This window comes from Jatropha curcas, chromosome 8 (assembly GCF_041381405.1).
Source record: "Jatropha curcas cultivar XTBG-Jc1 chromosome 8, XTBG_Jcur_1.0, whole genome shotgun sequence".
Taxonomy (NCBI): domain Eukaryota; kingdom Viridiplantae; phylum Streptophyta; class Magnoliopsida; order Malpighiales; family Euphorbiaceae; genus Jatropha; species Jatropha curcas.
This window is the reverse complement of record NC_143158.1, coordinates 5,337,117-5,352,997: the sequence shown is the minus strand read 5'-3', so window position 1 is coordinate 5,352,997 and position 15,881 is coordinate 5,337,117. Positions and strand designations below refer to the sequence as shown.

At 31.7% G+C, this 15,881-nt stretch overlaps 3 protein-coding genes and 1 long non-coding RNA gene across 7 annotated transcripts; 3 read left to right on the top strand and 1 right to left on the bottom strand.

Moving 5' to 3' along the window:
- The first annotated feature begins 181 nt into the window (after positions 1-181).
- On the top strand, positions 182-3,967 carry LOC149494050 (uncharacterized). 2 transcript variants are annotated; one of them, XR_016322319.1, is made up of 2 exons: positions 182-865; positions 3,503-3,967. It is a non-coding gene; the product is annotated as an uncharacterized LOC149494050 (long non-coding RNA). The 2 variants fall into 2 exon arrangements; XR_016322320.1 differs by having other exon boundaries at positions 182-974.
- Positions 3,968-6,057: 2,090 nt separating this feature from the next.
- LOC105633590 (tetraspanin-8) lies at positions 6,058-7,900 on the top strand. Its single transcript, XM_012216215.4, has 2 exons — positions 6,058-6,705; positions 7,417-7,900. The coding sequence occupies exons 1-2, from the start codon at positions 6,199-6,201 to the stop codon at positions 7,729-7,731; spliced, it is 822 nt and encodes a 273-aa protein (XP_012071605.1). The 5' UTR covers positions 6,058-6,198; the 3' UTR covers positions 7,732-7,900.
- A 2,235-nt stretch (positions 7,901-10,135) lies between these two features.
- Positions 10,136-11,814, top strand: LOC105633621 (amino acid transporter AVT1I). 3 transcript variants are annotated; one of them, XM_020679037.3, is made up of 4 exons: positions 10,142-10,259; positions 10,400-10,467; positions 10,571-11,178; positions 11,268-11,814. In XM_020679037.3, the coding sequence occupies exons 1-4, from the start codon at positions 10,255-10,257 to the stop codon at positions 11,796-11,798; spliced, it is 1,212 nt and encodes a 403-aa protein (XP_020534696.1). In that variant the 5' UTR covers positions 10,142-10,254; the 3' UTR covers positions 11,799-11,814. The 3 variants fall into 3 exon arrangements, with proteins under 3 accessions (XP_037492646.1, XP_020534696.1, XP_089581640.1); XM_089725514.1 differs by lacking the exon at positions 10,142-10,259 and having other exon boundaries at positions 10,571-10,612; positions 10,683-11,178; XM_037636718.2 differs by having other exon boundaries at positions 10,136-10,467.
- A 49-nt stretch (positions 11,815-11,863) lies between these two features.
- On the bottom strand, positions 11,864-13,748 carry LOC105633591 (WAT1-related protein At4g30420). The gene is made up of 7 exons (XM_012216216.4): positions 13,492-13,748; positions 13,332-13,400; positions 13,136-13,252; positions 12,786-13,014; positions 12,559-12,717; positions 12,282-12,430; positions 11,864-12,184 (listed from the first exon to the last, which is right to left on the bottom strand). The coding sequence occupies exons 1-7, from the start codon at positions 13,671-13,673 to the stop codon at positions 11,971-11,973; spliced, it is 1,119 nt and encodes a 372-aa protein (XP_012071606.1). The 5' UTR covers positions 13,674-13,748; the 3' UTR covers positions 11,864-11,970.
- Between the last annotated feature and the right edge of the window lie 2,133 nt (positions 13,749-15,881).

The window sequence follows — 15,881 nt, the reverse complement described above, 5'->3', positions numbered from 1 at the left end:
AATATTAATTTCTATTTTTTGTCAATTGAAATAATAAATTTTTATTGTTATATTAATTTGAAAAAAAACTAAAAAATTAATTTTATACCAATAAATTCTTCATTTACAAAAGCACGAGGAAAAGGTCCATTCCCACTTTTTTTTTTTTTTTTGAAAAGGAATACTAAAATGTGTTACCTCATAGCATAAAAGTTCAATACATAATTGGGGATGGACTCTCAAATATAGAATTGAGCATACTTTATAGATGTTATAGCAAGTGAGTGAGCACCTAAATACTTTTATATGCTTGAAACGACCCGAAAATTTAATTTCGTAAAATTTTCATTTAAAAACTAAATTTTTTATTTCAACCAATGAGATTATACCAGCCAGTATTTTATTATTGATAAACTGGACCCGTAAATCAATTCGATTTTTCGAAAACCAAGCGAAAAACTCGAAAACTAAACAAATTGAGCCAAATCATAGAATTAGACCAAATCTGTTCGAATCGAACCGGAATGGTCTAGCTTTAGAATTCTCCTTTCTTTTCTTTTCTTTTCTTTTTTTTTTCTTCTTCTTTTCTTCTTCTTCGTCCTTCTTCTCCAGCGTCGACCCACCCCTCCCCTTCTCCTCCTCTCATTTTTCCGACCGCCTGAGACCAGCGCCTCCTCGTCGTCGCCTCCTCACCACGCATCTCCGATCGTTCCTTCTCTCTCTCCCCATTCACTTCTGGCGAGAGCAGTAGTCGCAGGAAGAGTCGGGACTCCTCATCGACTTTCCGGTGACACCAGCCCATAGCCGACCAACCACATCGTCTCCAGCTACCACCGCTCGACGTCTCTCTCTCCTGCTCACGACTCTAGTGAGCACAGCAGCTCAGGTGAGCAACGATTCTATTTCAATCAACTTCAGCCACTTCAGTGGCTCTGAGCTTTCTCTCTCTTCGTTCCGGCGAGCACCACCACTGCCTCCGGTCAAGCAAAATTCTGGTAGTGTCGTACTTGGGTATTGGAATTAATTTTGGTTACTTCCTAGAAATTAATTAATTTCTAGCATTTTGTGGCTAGTCAATTTAATTTAATTATCGTATTACCCAATATATTAAAAAGCGTTGATTCGATTAGAAGACTTTAATTAATTAAAGCCAATTTAAATTAGCACCAAACAAATTTAATTGAAGAATTTTGATAATTATATTAATGGAATTAAAGTGTGGATTTAATGTAGATTAGATTGAATGTATTATTGTTGTCTTGATAGAAAATTAAGAATATTGAATAAGAATTAATGGTGGGAGCTGTTCATGTGGGTCCCGAATATACATGGCACAACCCAAGAGGGTTGTTAGAATCACGAATGAGAAATGCTAGGTTCCTGAAACACTATTCACACGACTAATAGTTGGGAAAATCTGATTTTTGACTATTAATTGACACTATAACTGCATTTTTTTAAGGAAATGTGTAAGTTAGGGTGTTTATTGTAGATCCTGTGAAAGAAATTAGAATGATTGTGATATGGTGGCAGCCAACCTAGCTACTTGCTTAAAATTTCTGCTTTGATATGAGGTATTTGACATGATAAGTTAAGTTTCTGGTGGTAAATGAGTCAACTAGTGTTTATAATATAGATTTTGATTGAGAGACCTTGATTTTCTTAGGCTGGCAGCAGCCATTTTAGTGTAATTCTTGAACTAAATCTGTGACATGAAGTAAATGAAGTTGTAAATTGAGTTCTTGATTGGAAATGGGTTAATCATCGTATAATGTGTAAGTTTAACCAAACACTTAAGGTTTCTTTGATAAAATGGCAGCAGCTATCTTCAATTATTTCCATTGATTTTTGTTTGACATGGTACAATTAAGGTTGTAAATCTAATTCTTGCGTGGAACTAGTTAGTTAGTGTGATCCATGATTTTAAGATAGAAAAACGGTAATTCTTTTTGGCGAATTGACAGCAATTACCTTGATTTTTCTGTGTTGTTTTACAAGGATAAATATATGTAAATGAACGTACTTTCAAGATTCCATGATGATTGATGTATAAATATTTATTTATGATTTGAGAGACGAATAAAATGGGTTCGTTACCTGAAATTTTGCTTGGCGAGAATGATGATTCACATATTATTAAGTTGTATTCGGGATCTTAGTTATATAATGATAAAGAAAAGAAAAGAAAGAGTGAATTATAGTTGGCATATGGTTACTACAAGCATATATATATGGATACTTTAAACCAGTAGAATGTGGTGGTTAAGTAAATGTTTATTTTCATTTATTTGTTATTTTATGTACGGGCTTAACCTTAGATAGCGAAGCTTGGATTGTTAATAGCTAAAGTTTTGTATTGTGATTAAATATTTATACTATTACTTGATATGGAAGAAGGGAAATTAAATTGTTTGATTGCCCGATGGATGAGCTGTGTGTGTAATGGTTGATGGATGTAATATTGCTGATATTCGAGCAGGTAGATAGTCCAAATTTTAGGGGAGGTGCTGCCGAAATTTCGATAGAACTTAGACTAGTTTTAATTAACAACATAATTAATAAGCTTATTTAGATTAGTTCTATAATTTGGTACATAATAAATATAGTGCCCTGATGATTTATTATCTTTATTATTCATTTAATTATTTACATCTTTATTTATTTATTTTCATTATTATTGTTATTATTGTTATTTATTTTATTATTGTTGTTTATTGTTAATACTATTTATTTATTTGCATTGATTTTGGATGTTAAATTGTGCATTGCATTACGATGTCTAATTGATTAATATGTCTGCATTTGATTGCAATGTTTGATTAATTGTGTTGTGATATTGTTGTGCTTTGTTTGTGTGGAATTGGGATGAAGTGGGTCACCATGGGTTTGTGAGACTGTTTCTGTTATACGGATCCTGATTCTGATTTCTGTTATATTCTGATTCTGTTATATGGATCCTGATTCTGTTTCTGTTAGCCGGGTAAATGGGAGATCGGCGCCCCCGTGTGCACCTGATAATTCTGTTTATTCTGAAACCACAGGATGGCCGCTTGTTGTTGCGCACCTGAAAATCTAGATTTGATTGCAGCCCGCAGGGTGGCCTCCTGTTGTGAGCGCTTGATGATCTAGATTGGATGGAGACCACCGGGTTGCCTCCTGTTGGTATGGAAAAGAAAAGAGAGAATGGAAAAACAATGAGAGGGCTGGTCAAGTGAGGATTAGACCGGTCGGCCAGTATGGGGGATCGGCTCCCTGGTGCACACGTGAGAGGATGAGCCATGTGGGAGGACGGCTCATCGGGGGTTCGGTGACTCCACTGACTAATTTCCACGTGATGTGATTATATGAAGATGTTAATGATTGTGAGTGCTGGTGATTTGTCATTTGTGTGACCGGCTGCGTGAGCATATAGCTAGTCGGATGACTAGATCGATATATTTACACATTTGTGTGACTGCATGTGTTGTGTGATAATTATTTCTGCTTAGAAAACTCACAAGTCTTGCTTGATTTTTTTTTTCAGGAAGTAAGTTTTTCTTTAATCCGATTTAGGCTATGATTCTTCGGCACCGGACAATAGAGAATTTTTCCTAGTTTCATAATTATTTTAATATGTAGTCATGTGTATAAAAAGCTATGTATACCAAAGAGTTAGTGACTCCGCAGTTGTAGGATTTACCTATATTTAGTCGTGTACTAATGTAGACAAAATAATTCTGTAAGCCATATTAGAATGTGATGTATTGTAAACTAGGCCCGAACTATAGAATGATGTAGAAGATAAACTTGGGCCGAGAAATAATAGAATATTGAAATTTATACCGAGATAATAGATTCTAGTGTTTTAGGCTTACTACGGGCCTCGGGGGCCTTAAGCTTACCTGGGCCCTAGTGCCGGTCCGGCCCATGGAGTCGGGTCGTGACAATGCTCCATCCATTCATTCTCAAATATTTATCACATTTAAACATTTCAAGTTCTGTAATAAAATCATTCAATTTATCTAAGTTATAATAAATTATATAGTGAATTGACTATATTATTAGAGGCAGAGTTAGAACAATTATTTTATGTGAGCCAAACAAAATTTTATGAAGCTTTTAAGGGAGGCTAATTTTAATTTTTCTATATTTTTAAATATCAAAATGTAATTTTTTATAATTTTTTTAAAAAAAAATTCTTAGGGTGGCCTGGGCCGTTGAATCTCCATCAAGCTCACTCCCTGTATATTACCTTCAATTTATTATTTGGGTGAAAACTATTCGATCACTGTTTTCATATCTCAAATGTAAAAATAAAAATAAAAATTATTATTTATTAAATTAATAAATATACTATAAGTATTTGAAAATATAATATTTTTTAAAATGTAACGAGTATTTAATAAAGAGGAGAGTATAACACAGATAATCTCTCCATTAGTTTAGTATTAATTAACTTTCTTTTCTCTTTTATTTAATATGTAATAATGGCAGCATCCTCAAAACTAAAAGGCAGTGAAGAAGAAAATAAGAACAAGCGCGTCTTGTTATATGATAGCACTACAAAACTAAACACACGCAAACGCGAACACCAGGGCGTCGGTAACTCAAGCGTGTTTGACACGTGGTTAGTCAAATGGTTTTGTGGGGCATCAAAAACCAAGAAACATAGCGAGCCGGTCACGGTGACGGTGACAAGGGCTAAACGGAGCTAGTCAACGTAACGGCTTCTCTATTTTGAATATTTTAATATTTTATTAAATCATATTTTAGTTTTGAAACAATATTTTCTCCTCCACTCTAATTGTCTGTCCTTTATTTATCATTTATAACATGCATTTAAATCTTTTTTTTTTTTTTCTATTTTACCCTTCAATAATTCACTTTGATATGTAGTTGCATTTTTCTTTTAAATGGAACGCTATGCTCTAAAAATTATATACATAATTTGAGATGTGTTTATATTAAATAAATCATAATTATTTCATCGTCCATACCTAACGAGATATTCATAAGCACTTGAGTCCATTTTGCCTTGAATAAGCTGAACCACTACAATATTGACACACTCTATTTTGATATGAGAGATACCCAGTTATTTAGCAGTCTTGAGGCCAAAGTTCGGCTGCTAGCACAGAGCATGTTCCCTCCTTAGCTACAAAACTTCAAATCCAGCAGCTAGAAACATCTCTAATAAGGCCACCATCGCAAGTCATTTGGTTTATAAGTGATCCATCGGTTTTGAGCTCAAAGAAAGGGATTATCAGCGCTTTTCAAGAAATTCAGCTTATAAACTTGTTGGCTTTCACTTGTTTAAAGAATATAAATATAAATAGTATTTTGTTTAACAACATGTGATTCTAATAGGAATAGATGAGTCCTTAAACTACTAAAATTTGATTATTGAAAACTATAGAAGCTTGTATGAATGATGTCGTAGAATTTTGTTTGTTTTTGTCTTGAATTTGAAGGCAAACCAACAAATTAACTCATATTATTAGCACAAATAACTTATTTATAATAATAGATGACCAAATCCAAAGTTAAAGGGATCAAAAACTAATTTTAATTAATTGAGGCAAATAATTTTTTTTTTAAATTTATTTTATTACATTAAAAATTATAAAAAAAAAATTAAAGTTTAAAAATCATGCACATTTTAGTTCTATTTCATTTTATCGTATTCATATTTAACTTTAAGTATCAAAACATAAACTTAAAACAGAATTTCAAAATGAACTTTTTTATTTATTAAGATTAACTAAATCAAAATAATATTATGATTTATTTTTAAAAAATTTGTACTTCTATTTTTCATATTACAAAATTAAGTTAACAGAATAAAATGGATAAAAAAAAAAGATTAAATTAGAAAAAGTGCAATCCGAATTCCCTAACAACTATGCGTTTGGCTTTCCGGTTGACCGTTACTGTACTATCCGTTAGATAATATAAAAACTCACGCTAAAATGACATGTTTAAATGTTTCATTGTATAAAATCTGAACCCAACCTCTCCACCAAAACTACGCGTCCTCCAGCGCGTGACTTTATAATCTACCCCACCTACGTAGAACTTTCCTAGTAACCTCTCTCCAATTCCTCGCTCGCTCAACAAACTCCTTTCACCGCCGCACTAAACTGCTACTACATATATTCCCCATCCACACCCTCTATCTCTCAACAAATTCAAAAATTTTCTCAAACTTTCTCTCCGTCCAAACAGTCCCCACTCATAATCATGTTTCGTCTAAGCAACAATTTGGTAGGGATTCTCAACTTTGTCACTTTCCTTCTCTCAATTCCGATCCTCGGCGGTGGGATCTGGCTTCGGAATCATGGATCCTCTGAATGCGAGAAGTTTCTGGACACGCCAGTTATAGTCCTCGGCGTGTTCCTGATGGTGGTTTCTCTGGCCGGACTGATCGGCGCGTGTTGTCGCGTGTCGTGGTTACTCTGGTTTTATCTCCTCGTCATGTTCCTTCTTATTGTGTTACTCTTCTGTTTTACGATCTTTGCTTTTGTAGTGACTAACAAAGGGGCTGGAAAGGTGTTGTCAGATAAGGGATATAAGGAGTATAGATTGGGAGATTACTCAAACTGGTTGCAAAAGAGAGTGAATAACACTAAGAATTGGAACAAAATTAAGAGTTGTTTGATTGATGGGAAAGTTTGCTCTAGTTTTAAAGAGAAATATTTGAATGATACTGTCCAGGATTTATATAAAGAACACTTATCTGCTATTCAGGTAATTTTTCAATTTTGAGTACCTTCTCTTTCCTTTTAATTTCAATTTTATGATCTGAATCTGACTATTCTGAATTATTTTTCTTGGAAAATTGTAGGGATTTTTTTTTTTAAATTTGCTGTGTGTTCTTCATGAAGATCTCATGACATGTTTGATTCATATTCAAAATTAAATTATTTTTCTGTTTGGATGTTAGGAATCTGTACTGTCACAGTTTTGATTTTTTAAATAAATTAATTAGAGATTTTAAAAAATTAACCGTTTAATTTAAGTTTATTTGGATAATCTCGTATATTATTTAGATGGATAAAGCATTACAATTACATACCTTTCACCTTTTCAGGATGAACCAAACTTGGTCTTACTAATGTTTTGAATTTTTTGAAAAGCAAGATTACTTTTTATTCTTTATAGTATTATATGGAATCTGATTCTTTAACTTTTGGGTACGAAATTTTTAACCTTTTTATGAGTGGATAGTTTTGAATTCGAAGATAAAAGAGCATCTCAGTTCTTTTCTTATAGCTTTATATATCCTTGCACTTTTGTTGGGATTCTGCGTCAGAATCAAACCATATCCTCCTTTATCGTAATCCCAAAAATAAATTTTGAATGTGTCTTTCAGAATAAATTGGACATCAAAATATGAAATTTCAAATGAATTTGAGGGATCTATTCTGCGTTTCTGATAATCTGTGTGTTGTTTTGCAGTCTGGATGCTGTAAGCCAGCAGATGAATGTGGTTATAAATATGAAAACCCAACAACTTGGACAGTGACAAATACAAGTTCAACAAATACTGACTGTGCTGCCTGGAACAATGATCCGAATATTCTGTGCTTCAATTGCAATTCATGCAAGGCTGGATTGCTAGACAATATAAAGAGAGATTGGAAGAAGGTTGCTGTTGTGAACATTATCTTCCTTATCTTCCTCATCATTGTCTACTCTGTTGGATGCTGTGCTTTCAGGAACAACAGAAGGGACAATGCTTATTCTGGTGGTGGATGGAATAAGCACCCTTGAGACTTTCAGCTTGGAGGGTGTTATTAGTTTTTAGGTTCTCTTTATTATTATGAGTAGATGGTGTTCTTCTTTTGTTTTTGTATAGCATCTTATATGCTTGATTTTATGTTCATTAGAACAAATATCGGATATATATAAATATATTTTTCTGTTATTATATATTTTTCAATTCATGTGTTTTCACATTACTATGATTATAAAATGTTGAAAAACTTATAGTTAATTTTAAACTAAAATATCAATAGGTGAGGAGGATTTTTTTTTTTTTTTTTTTTTTGAAGGACCTTCAAATTGACAGAGAGAGAGAGAGAGAGAGAGAGAGAGAGAGTTTTATTAGTGTTTGGTATGATGTGAAAACACAATGAACATTTCTGGTGAGAAGTTATTGATAGAAGATGAGAAGAAGATAAGGGAGACATAATTTTCATGACAATTCCAAACGAAAATCCTTCGCATTAAAAAGCGAAATTGAAAGTGACGTTGGTTAACAAATAAACGACAACAAAGCATTGTCGTTCTTGTTTCAACCGCTAATATCTTTTGGTGGAGGTTTTAATCATGCGGAAGAAGAAACATGTGTCTGTGAACCTGGAAATTAATATCTTCTCTGTTTTCTCGTCAAAAATTCTTTTTATTATTAAAAAAAAAAATTAAATTCAACTAAATCAATACAAATAAATTAGTTAGATAAATTTTTCGAATAAAATTAATTTTTATATTAAAAAAATAAAAATTCAAATCAAAATTAAATCAGTTTGATAAATTGTCTCATCCTTAATAACTGTGTCCTAAAGTTAACTTAATACTCAATGCTCACATTGACCATATTTTTAAATTGAATTTAATATAATACATTAACTTACGTAACATCTTTCAAATCGACTGTCTTTATTTGATGAGTTGTTGGGTTCCTTTATTTTTGTGATGCTTTTACATTTTTTTTGAAGACTTTTTCTAAAACACGAAGAATTTTCAACACTTATTGCTTAAAATTCTTTAAAAAATCATTTTCAATATAGAAAAAGAGTACAACAATGAATAGTGTCTTCAATTCATTTTGAACCTCTTAAAGGAAAAAATCTGGATTTGGTGGTGGTGTTAAATAACTTTGAAGTCTCTTTCAAAAAAAAAAAAAAAAAAAAAAAAAAAAAAAACTTTGAAGTCACTCTGAAGTCAAGTCAACAAAATATTTATTTTTTAAAACCTTCTTCTACTGTATATTTTTCATTTTAAATAAAAGTAATAAATTCATTACTTTTTTTTTATGTAATAAATTCATTACTTTTTTTTTATGTAAAATAATAAATAATTATTGATAATGCAAAAATGAGACAATCATAGCCCAATTGTCTACGTTCAGAATACCGGTTAGGTTGATGGGCCATTCATTGATGTGGGCTTCATTTTTTTTTTTTTCCTTCTCTCTCGACCCATTAAACTTCCCAAGGAATAAAAATAAAATTTTAATTTTAAAAATCATATAATTAGTTTTGAATCTGGAGCTGCTATCGTCAACGTTTTAATGTATTTAAATCATTATGTTGTTAATATAATAATGATTATTGTCTAAATACATAAATTCATCCATATACTATATACGAAAAATTGTATATACTTAAAAGTTCTATGTTAAACTTTTTGTGCTCTTTAAAGTTACGATTTTATTAATATTGCATATTTCTCCGCACATGGATAACTCTACAAATTTACATTAATGGAAGCAAAACTTATATGGATAGTAATTTATGTATTTCTTTTAATCTTACAAAAATTATTTATAATTATACATTTAATTTTTTTTAATTCATTGAACGCTCAATGAATCAGAATAACATCACGAGATATACAATATAGGTTAACACTTTTCTTACTCCACTAAATTGGTGAAAACTCTTGTGATCAAGATGATTTTTATAATTATAATGAAAATCTTCTAAAAAAAAATTATATTTAGAAATTCAATAAATAACATTTAGTTATAATCAAAATTCCTAAATAAGAATAATAAAAAATATTTATAAAACTGAACTATATTATAAATTCAATATATAATATATAATTATAATAAAATTCATTATATTAGGATTCAATATATAATAATTAATTATATTAAAAAATTATACATAAGAATAATAAAAATATTTCTCATTAAAATTTATATCTTTTTATCATAATGGAAATTCCTATATAAGAATTATAATAGGAATTCAATCTATAACATTTTATTATAATGAGTTTTCAAAAAAAAAAAAAAAATCCTACATAAGAATTATTAAAAATTCAATATATCTTTTATTTTCATAACAATAAATTGTCAAGAGAATTTTGTTCATTGAACTGTTCCTCGATTCCTTTTTATTCGCGTGTGAAGTAGTAGAATATATACTATAATTAGATTATTTTCTCAAGGAAATCAAATGGCATCATATATTATAGTGTATGGCTGCTTTTAGAAACAAAAGCAGTTAAGTGTTGAAAGTCACACCTGAATCACAGTAGAGTTTGATAATTAGCGAAGAAAAGATGAGGTTAGTGTATCTAAAAGATGACGAAATTATACTTGAATTTGTTAATCAGTGGAGAAAGCCAGTCAGAGTATTCATCCTATACAAAAAGTCTTAGCAGTTTTCTTCTCTCTTTTCTTATTCTTTTTCTTATTAATGGCCAGTGCATCTGCAAAATCAGAACAAGTAAGCTTCCTCAAAAGCTGCATCAATGGCATTAATGCACTTTCGGGTATATATATGTATTGTCAACGAATTTCAAATATTCCATGTTTATATTCCCACAAAATAAATTTACCCTTTAATACATTAGCTGCTATCATTTTTTATTTCAGGAATTGGCATATTATCAATTCCATACGCACTATCATCAGGAGGTTGGTTAAGCTTAATCCTCCTCCTGTTAATTGCCATGGCAGCCTACTTCACCGCGCTCCTGCTTCGCAGGTGTATGGATTCATATCCTGACATCTCTAGCTATTCAGACATGGCCGGACGTGCGTTTGGTGCCAAAGGAAGAGTAATAGCCGCACTTTTCATTTCATTAGAGCTCTATTTAGTAGCAATAGGGTTGCTAATATTAGAAGAAGACAATTTATACAAGCTCTCACCAAATTTTGCATTGAGGCTTGGAAATCTAATTATAGAAGGGAGACATTCTTTTCTTATTCTTTCAGGACTCCTGATTTGGCCTTCTATGTTGTTAAGTGATTTGGATGTCATGTCATATGTTTCAGCTGGTGGTGTTATATCTTCTTTGGTCGTTGTTCTTTGTGTTTTATGTGTTGGTCTATCTGGAAAACAAGAATTCAATGGCAATAGAAGACTTATAAATTTTCAAGGAATCCCTACTGCTCTTAGCTTGTACTCCTTTTGCTATGGCGCTCATGCTGTGTTCCCTGCTATATACACTTCAATGAGAAAGAAAAAACAGTTCTCCGGGGTAAGTTTTTCTATAAACAACATAGTTTTTTACACTGTAATCTTTACACGCTCTATGGCCTGAGGGGATTAATTGATTTCTCTTTACAGGTTTTACTTACAAGTTTTGTAATATGCACGATCAACTACTTATCGATGGCCATAATAGGGTACCTGATGTATGGGCAAAATGTGGAATCCCAAGTGACATTAAATCTGCCGGTGCATGAAGCATGCTCGAAGATAGCAATATATACAATATTAGCAGGTCCAATTGCAAAATATCCATTGACAATAACACCAGTTGCTAATGTAATAGAAAGTTGGTTGCCACTCAACTACCAAAAAAAGAAGCCAATTGGTGTTGTTATAAGATCATCTTTGCTTATTAGCACAGTTATATTGGCTCTGGTATTTCCATCTTTTCAATCAGTTACATCCCTGAGTGGAGCTTTTCTAGTTGTTTCTGTCTCATTTTTGCTTCCATGTGTTTGTTATTTGAAGATTTTTGAAATTTATAGGAATTGGGGGATTGAGTTAGTAGTTATTATGATAATTATTCTAATGGCAGTTATAGTTGGGGCAGTGGGTACATATTCCTCTATCATCAGTGATGTAAAGCATCCTAATTCAATTAATTAGAGTTTGCTTGATATAAGCGCATTGTGTTCAAAAGTTTTCCATCCCCAATCATAAAAGAGGCTTGCTAAGATAACAACTTGTCAATAATTTTCAGCAAAATTGAATCTTGAACCATCCTTATCCAAAATGATTGCACAGTCACAATTGTGCATTATTTAAATGGGTCTAACCATTAAGGAATGACATTATTTTCAGCAACCCTGTCATGTTTCTGAGAAAGAAATGGTTCTTCCAAATCAATTTTGAAATTCTTCTTCTCTAAAGACTCATCAATTATCACTTTTACAATTGATGATTCTTCCTTTTTAATTTCTTCATCAAAATCTTTGGCTTTGCCCCATAACACTACATATAGACCAATTATTACTGCCAAACCACCAATGAAACTGAGAAATTAAAAAAAAAAAAAAAAAAACCATTAGAACTTGTATTGACCATTTAGCAAACTAAATTAGAGTTGAGCATATGAAATTAATTAATTACCTCCCTAAATATGTCTCCTCATGTAGAAATAGAGCAGCTATTATAGTCACTATAACTGTGCATAAAGGATTGAACATTGCTGAGAAAAGAGGACCTCTCTGAGAAATGCACCAAGCTTGACCAAAAAAGGACAGAGCCAGTCCAACTCCCTATTTTTTAAGCAAATGGTGAAATGTAAAATCTTTAACAATCTCAATATTTCAAAAATAAGATTTTTCCTTCAAAAGTAATTTTTCAAATCAACATCTCCTTTATCAGAAAATAATTGACTACTTACCGCATATAAGCAACAACAAATTTCAAGATATGAATTCAACTTCCAATCTGTAAGATTTTTTTCGGCACAAATTGCAACCACTGCAGATTCTATTGTAGCCAACAAACCCATCCAAGAAGATGAATACAAGTGGTCCGGACAACTTGCTGAAATTGGCACCTGTTAAAAGATTGAACATGAAATAATAATTTTCTGCTTATAAAAATAGTTAAAAACAGGAAAATTACCTGCAAAATCATCCACGATGACCAGAAACAACTGGATCCAAAGAGAAGTATACACCCCATCAACCAGTTGTGTCCTCCAGGGCTGAAGAAAGATTTTGGTGGTAGCAATTCTGTATTTAGGAGCTTAGGTCCTTTAAGTAATGCCATGGAAATAGCTCCACTTACACACAACACTGTGCCCAATATCTTGGCAATACTTCTTAAGCTTCTGATATTTACTTTCTCCAATCTAATAAAATAGGCAAATATGCAATAAATAAGGTGCACTCAGAAATTCAAAGGTTTCACCTGAATAATTTCTCATCCAATAATCAACAAGAAAAACAAAATCTAAATTTAATTTTACATACCCAAAAATAGTTGCCATTACAAAGGTGATAGCAGGGATTAGATTAGTCATTGCACTTGTTGCAGTTGAAGAGGTTAAGTAAAGTCCTTCAAAATATGCATTTTGATTGGCTGTTATACTGCAATTCACATGAAAACTCATAACAAGTTGAGAATAATAATAACTGCAAAACAGGTGTAATTAAACGATTGACATACCCAATAACAGAAGCAAGCAAAATCCAAGAAAAGCTCTTTAGTCTCAGAGAACATTTGCATGAACTTTTCCTACAAAAGAAACAAATGAAAATCTGATAATTTGCAAGTAAGAGAGAAAGAAGAGTTTTGATGAGATAATTAGTCTATCTATATTATATACCTTCTTGAAAGAAAAGCTAGAGGTGCCATAATCAAAGTTGCTATGCCTTGCCTGTACACTACAAAGACTCTGGGGTTCAGCCCTTGTACAAGAGCGGCTCTGGTGAAGAGAGCAACTCCTGAATAAATGAACTGTAACCCAACCATCACCATTACAGGCTTACAATCATTAAAACTAACCATTCTTTTACTTCTAAAAATAATTTTCCTTAACTGTAATATCCTGACGCCCCAAAAATGTATGAGCAAGTAGAGCTTTTATAAACCAGTTTTCGTCGTTGCAAGTAGGACAAAACTCATTAGGCTTATTCACGCGTCTGCAAAATTTGGTCTGGCTTTAGTTTGAAAAATACTACTTTATCTAGCTGTGAAATTTGCAAGTACCAATTTTTAAACCAAGCCGATTTGTTATTGTAATTAAATCATACCGCCTAACTTAACGTCTTATTAAGTGACTTAGAGTCTGTTTGGGCAAACTTAACTAACTATTGCTGAACATGGCCTTATTTATATACCAAAAAGCCATATTTTTGGTGTGAATTAGACCAAATTAAACCACATATTATATACGTATTTCTTCAAAATGAGGTAATTAACTCTCACTTTCGTGTTTATGGTTAAGATTGACTTGCCTCGACCGAATATATAACTTCACCAATTGACCAAATTAATCAAAAATATGAATTTTTATTGAAATGATAATGTTTTTGACTATACACTAAAAAAAAAGATAAATTATGAATAATTTTTAAAAAATTACTATTTTTAATTGTTTGGTACACAAGTGGGGTTAAGGATTTTTTTTCATGAGATTAACTTATTTAGAATGAATCTATTACCCATCCATGATGAAAAACAAATAAAAATAGAAATTTTTTAAATATAGAAATTTTTTAGAAATTGTTCTATTTTATCCTTTTAAGAATTGCCTTATTTATAGAGAATTGATTATGAAAAGGATTATTTTGATACTTGTACGGGGTATCTAGACACATGTCCGTTTAACGGTCCACAAACCTAATTAATCCCCCGCTCGTTCTTAAAGACAAAAAGGCTGATATGGGGAGAATTTGTGTTGCGGATGATCGAATCCGTGACTTCAGCCATAGTGATCAACCCCACAAGTGCTTTGTTACCACTGAATTACTCCCATTCGGGCTAGGATTATTAATATAGGTAAATGGCTATAATCCCATATTTGTAGGTAGTGTCACAACACTAGTACATGACTGTTTTCATTCTTCTAAATTAAAGATTTCAATTTCTTTTTTTCTTTTTTTTTTTTTTTCAGAGTTACAGGAGAGGGAAATATAGAGTGGGAAGGACTTGAATCCTGGCCACTGTGAAAGTGGCAAACTCAATCCATTAAAGATTTCAAATTCAGTTTCCTGCCTTAAATATTTTTACAGCTTTCAATATTATTTTATCCTCCATTTTTCAATATAAATTTCAGTAAATCCATCAGATCAAAAAAAAAAAAAAAAAAAAAAAAATTCTTTAACCTTGTTGAGTCGATTAATATTAATAGATTTTGTTTTAACACAGTAAGAATGCGACAGTGGTAGATGTATGTTCTAGAAAAACCGAATAATTACATATATCTCCACATATATGGAGACAAGTAACGTGATGAATTATGTGTTGTTGATCTGGCATAGGCTTTGACTGGTGCTGATACCATGCAATGCACACCACAAATAATAATAACAAATATAAGTAAAGACAATCTCATGGGGATTGAGAGCAGCTGCTCACTTTAGAAAAATGGAAGTTGTGTCTAGTTTAGATAAGCATAACTTTGAATTTAGATATGTTTATTTTATTTGTTTCTGGTTGTTGTTGATTCGTTGGGTAGCCCAACAGGCCGAAATAGTACAGTAGGCTACACAATAGGTGATAGTCTTCTATTACTCATTAAATTGATGAAAATATTTATAGTCAAAAGAACTCAACACTTGTGACCGAAAGAATTCAAACTCGAGACCTTTTACTCTTCACATTAGTGGAAAGACCAAATCAGATAACATCTGATTGACACTGTTTGTGGTTGTTAGCAACTATTAATTTTAAAATTTTTATGCTCCATTTTATTAATAAAATAAAAATAAATTTAACGCATCCAGAAGCTAATCTCAAGCTATCAGGCCATCTCCATATATATGTAAACCTATCTAAGTATATTAAGAACAAAAATCCCGACAAGAATCAAAACACACAATCCAATTTTGGAAAAATAATTAATGAAATTAGGAAAATAAAATGAGAAATTGATACATTAAAGACAAAATTGTGCAATTTTAAAAAGTTGATGACTAACTTAGGCAATTGATTTGTACTTCGTATTCATTAATCCCAGTAAACTAATCTGGTGATGCGGCGGATGAGAGATGC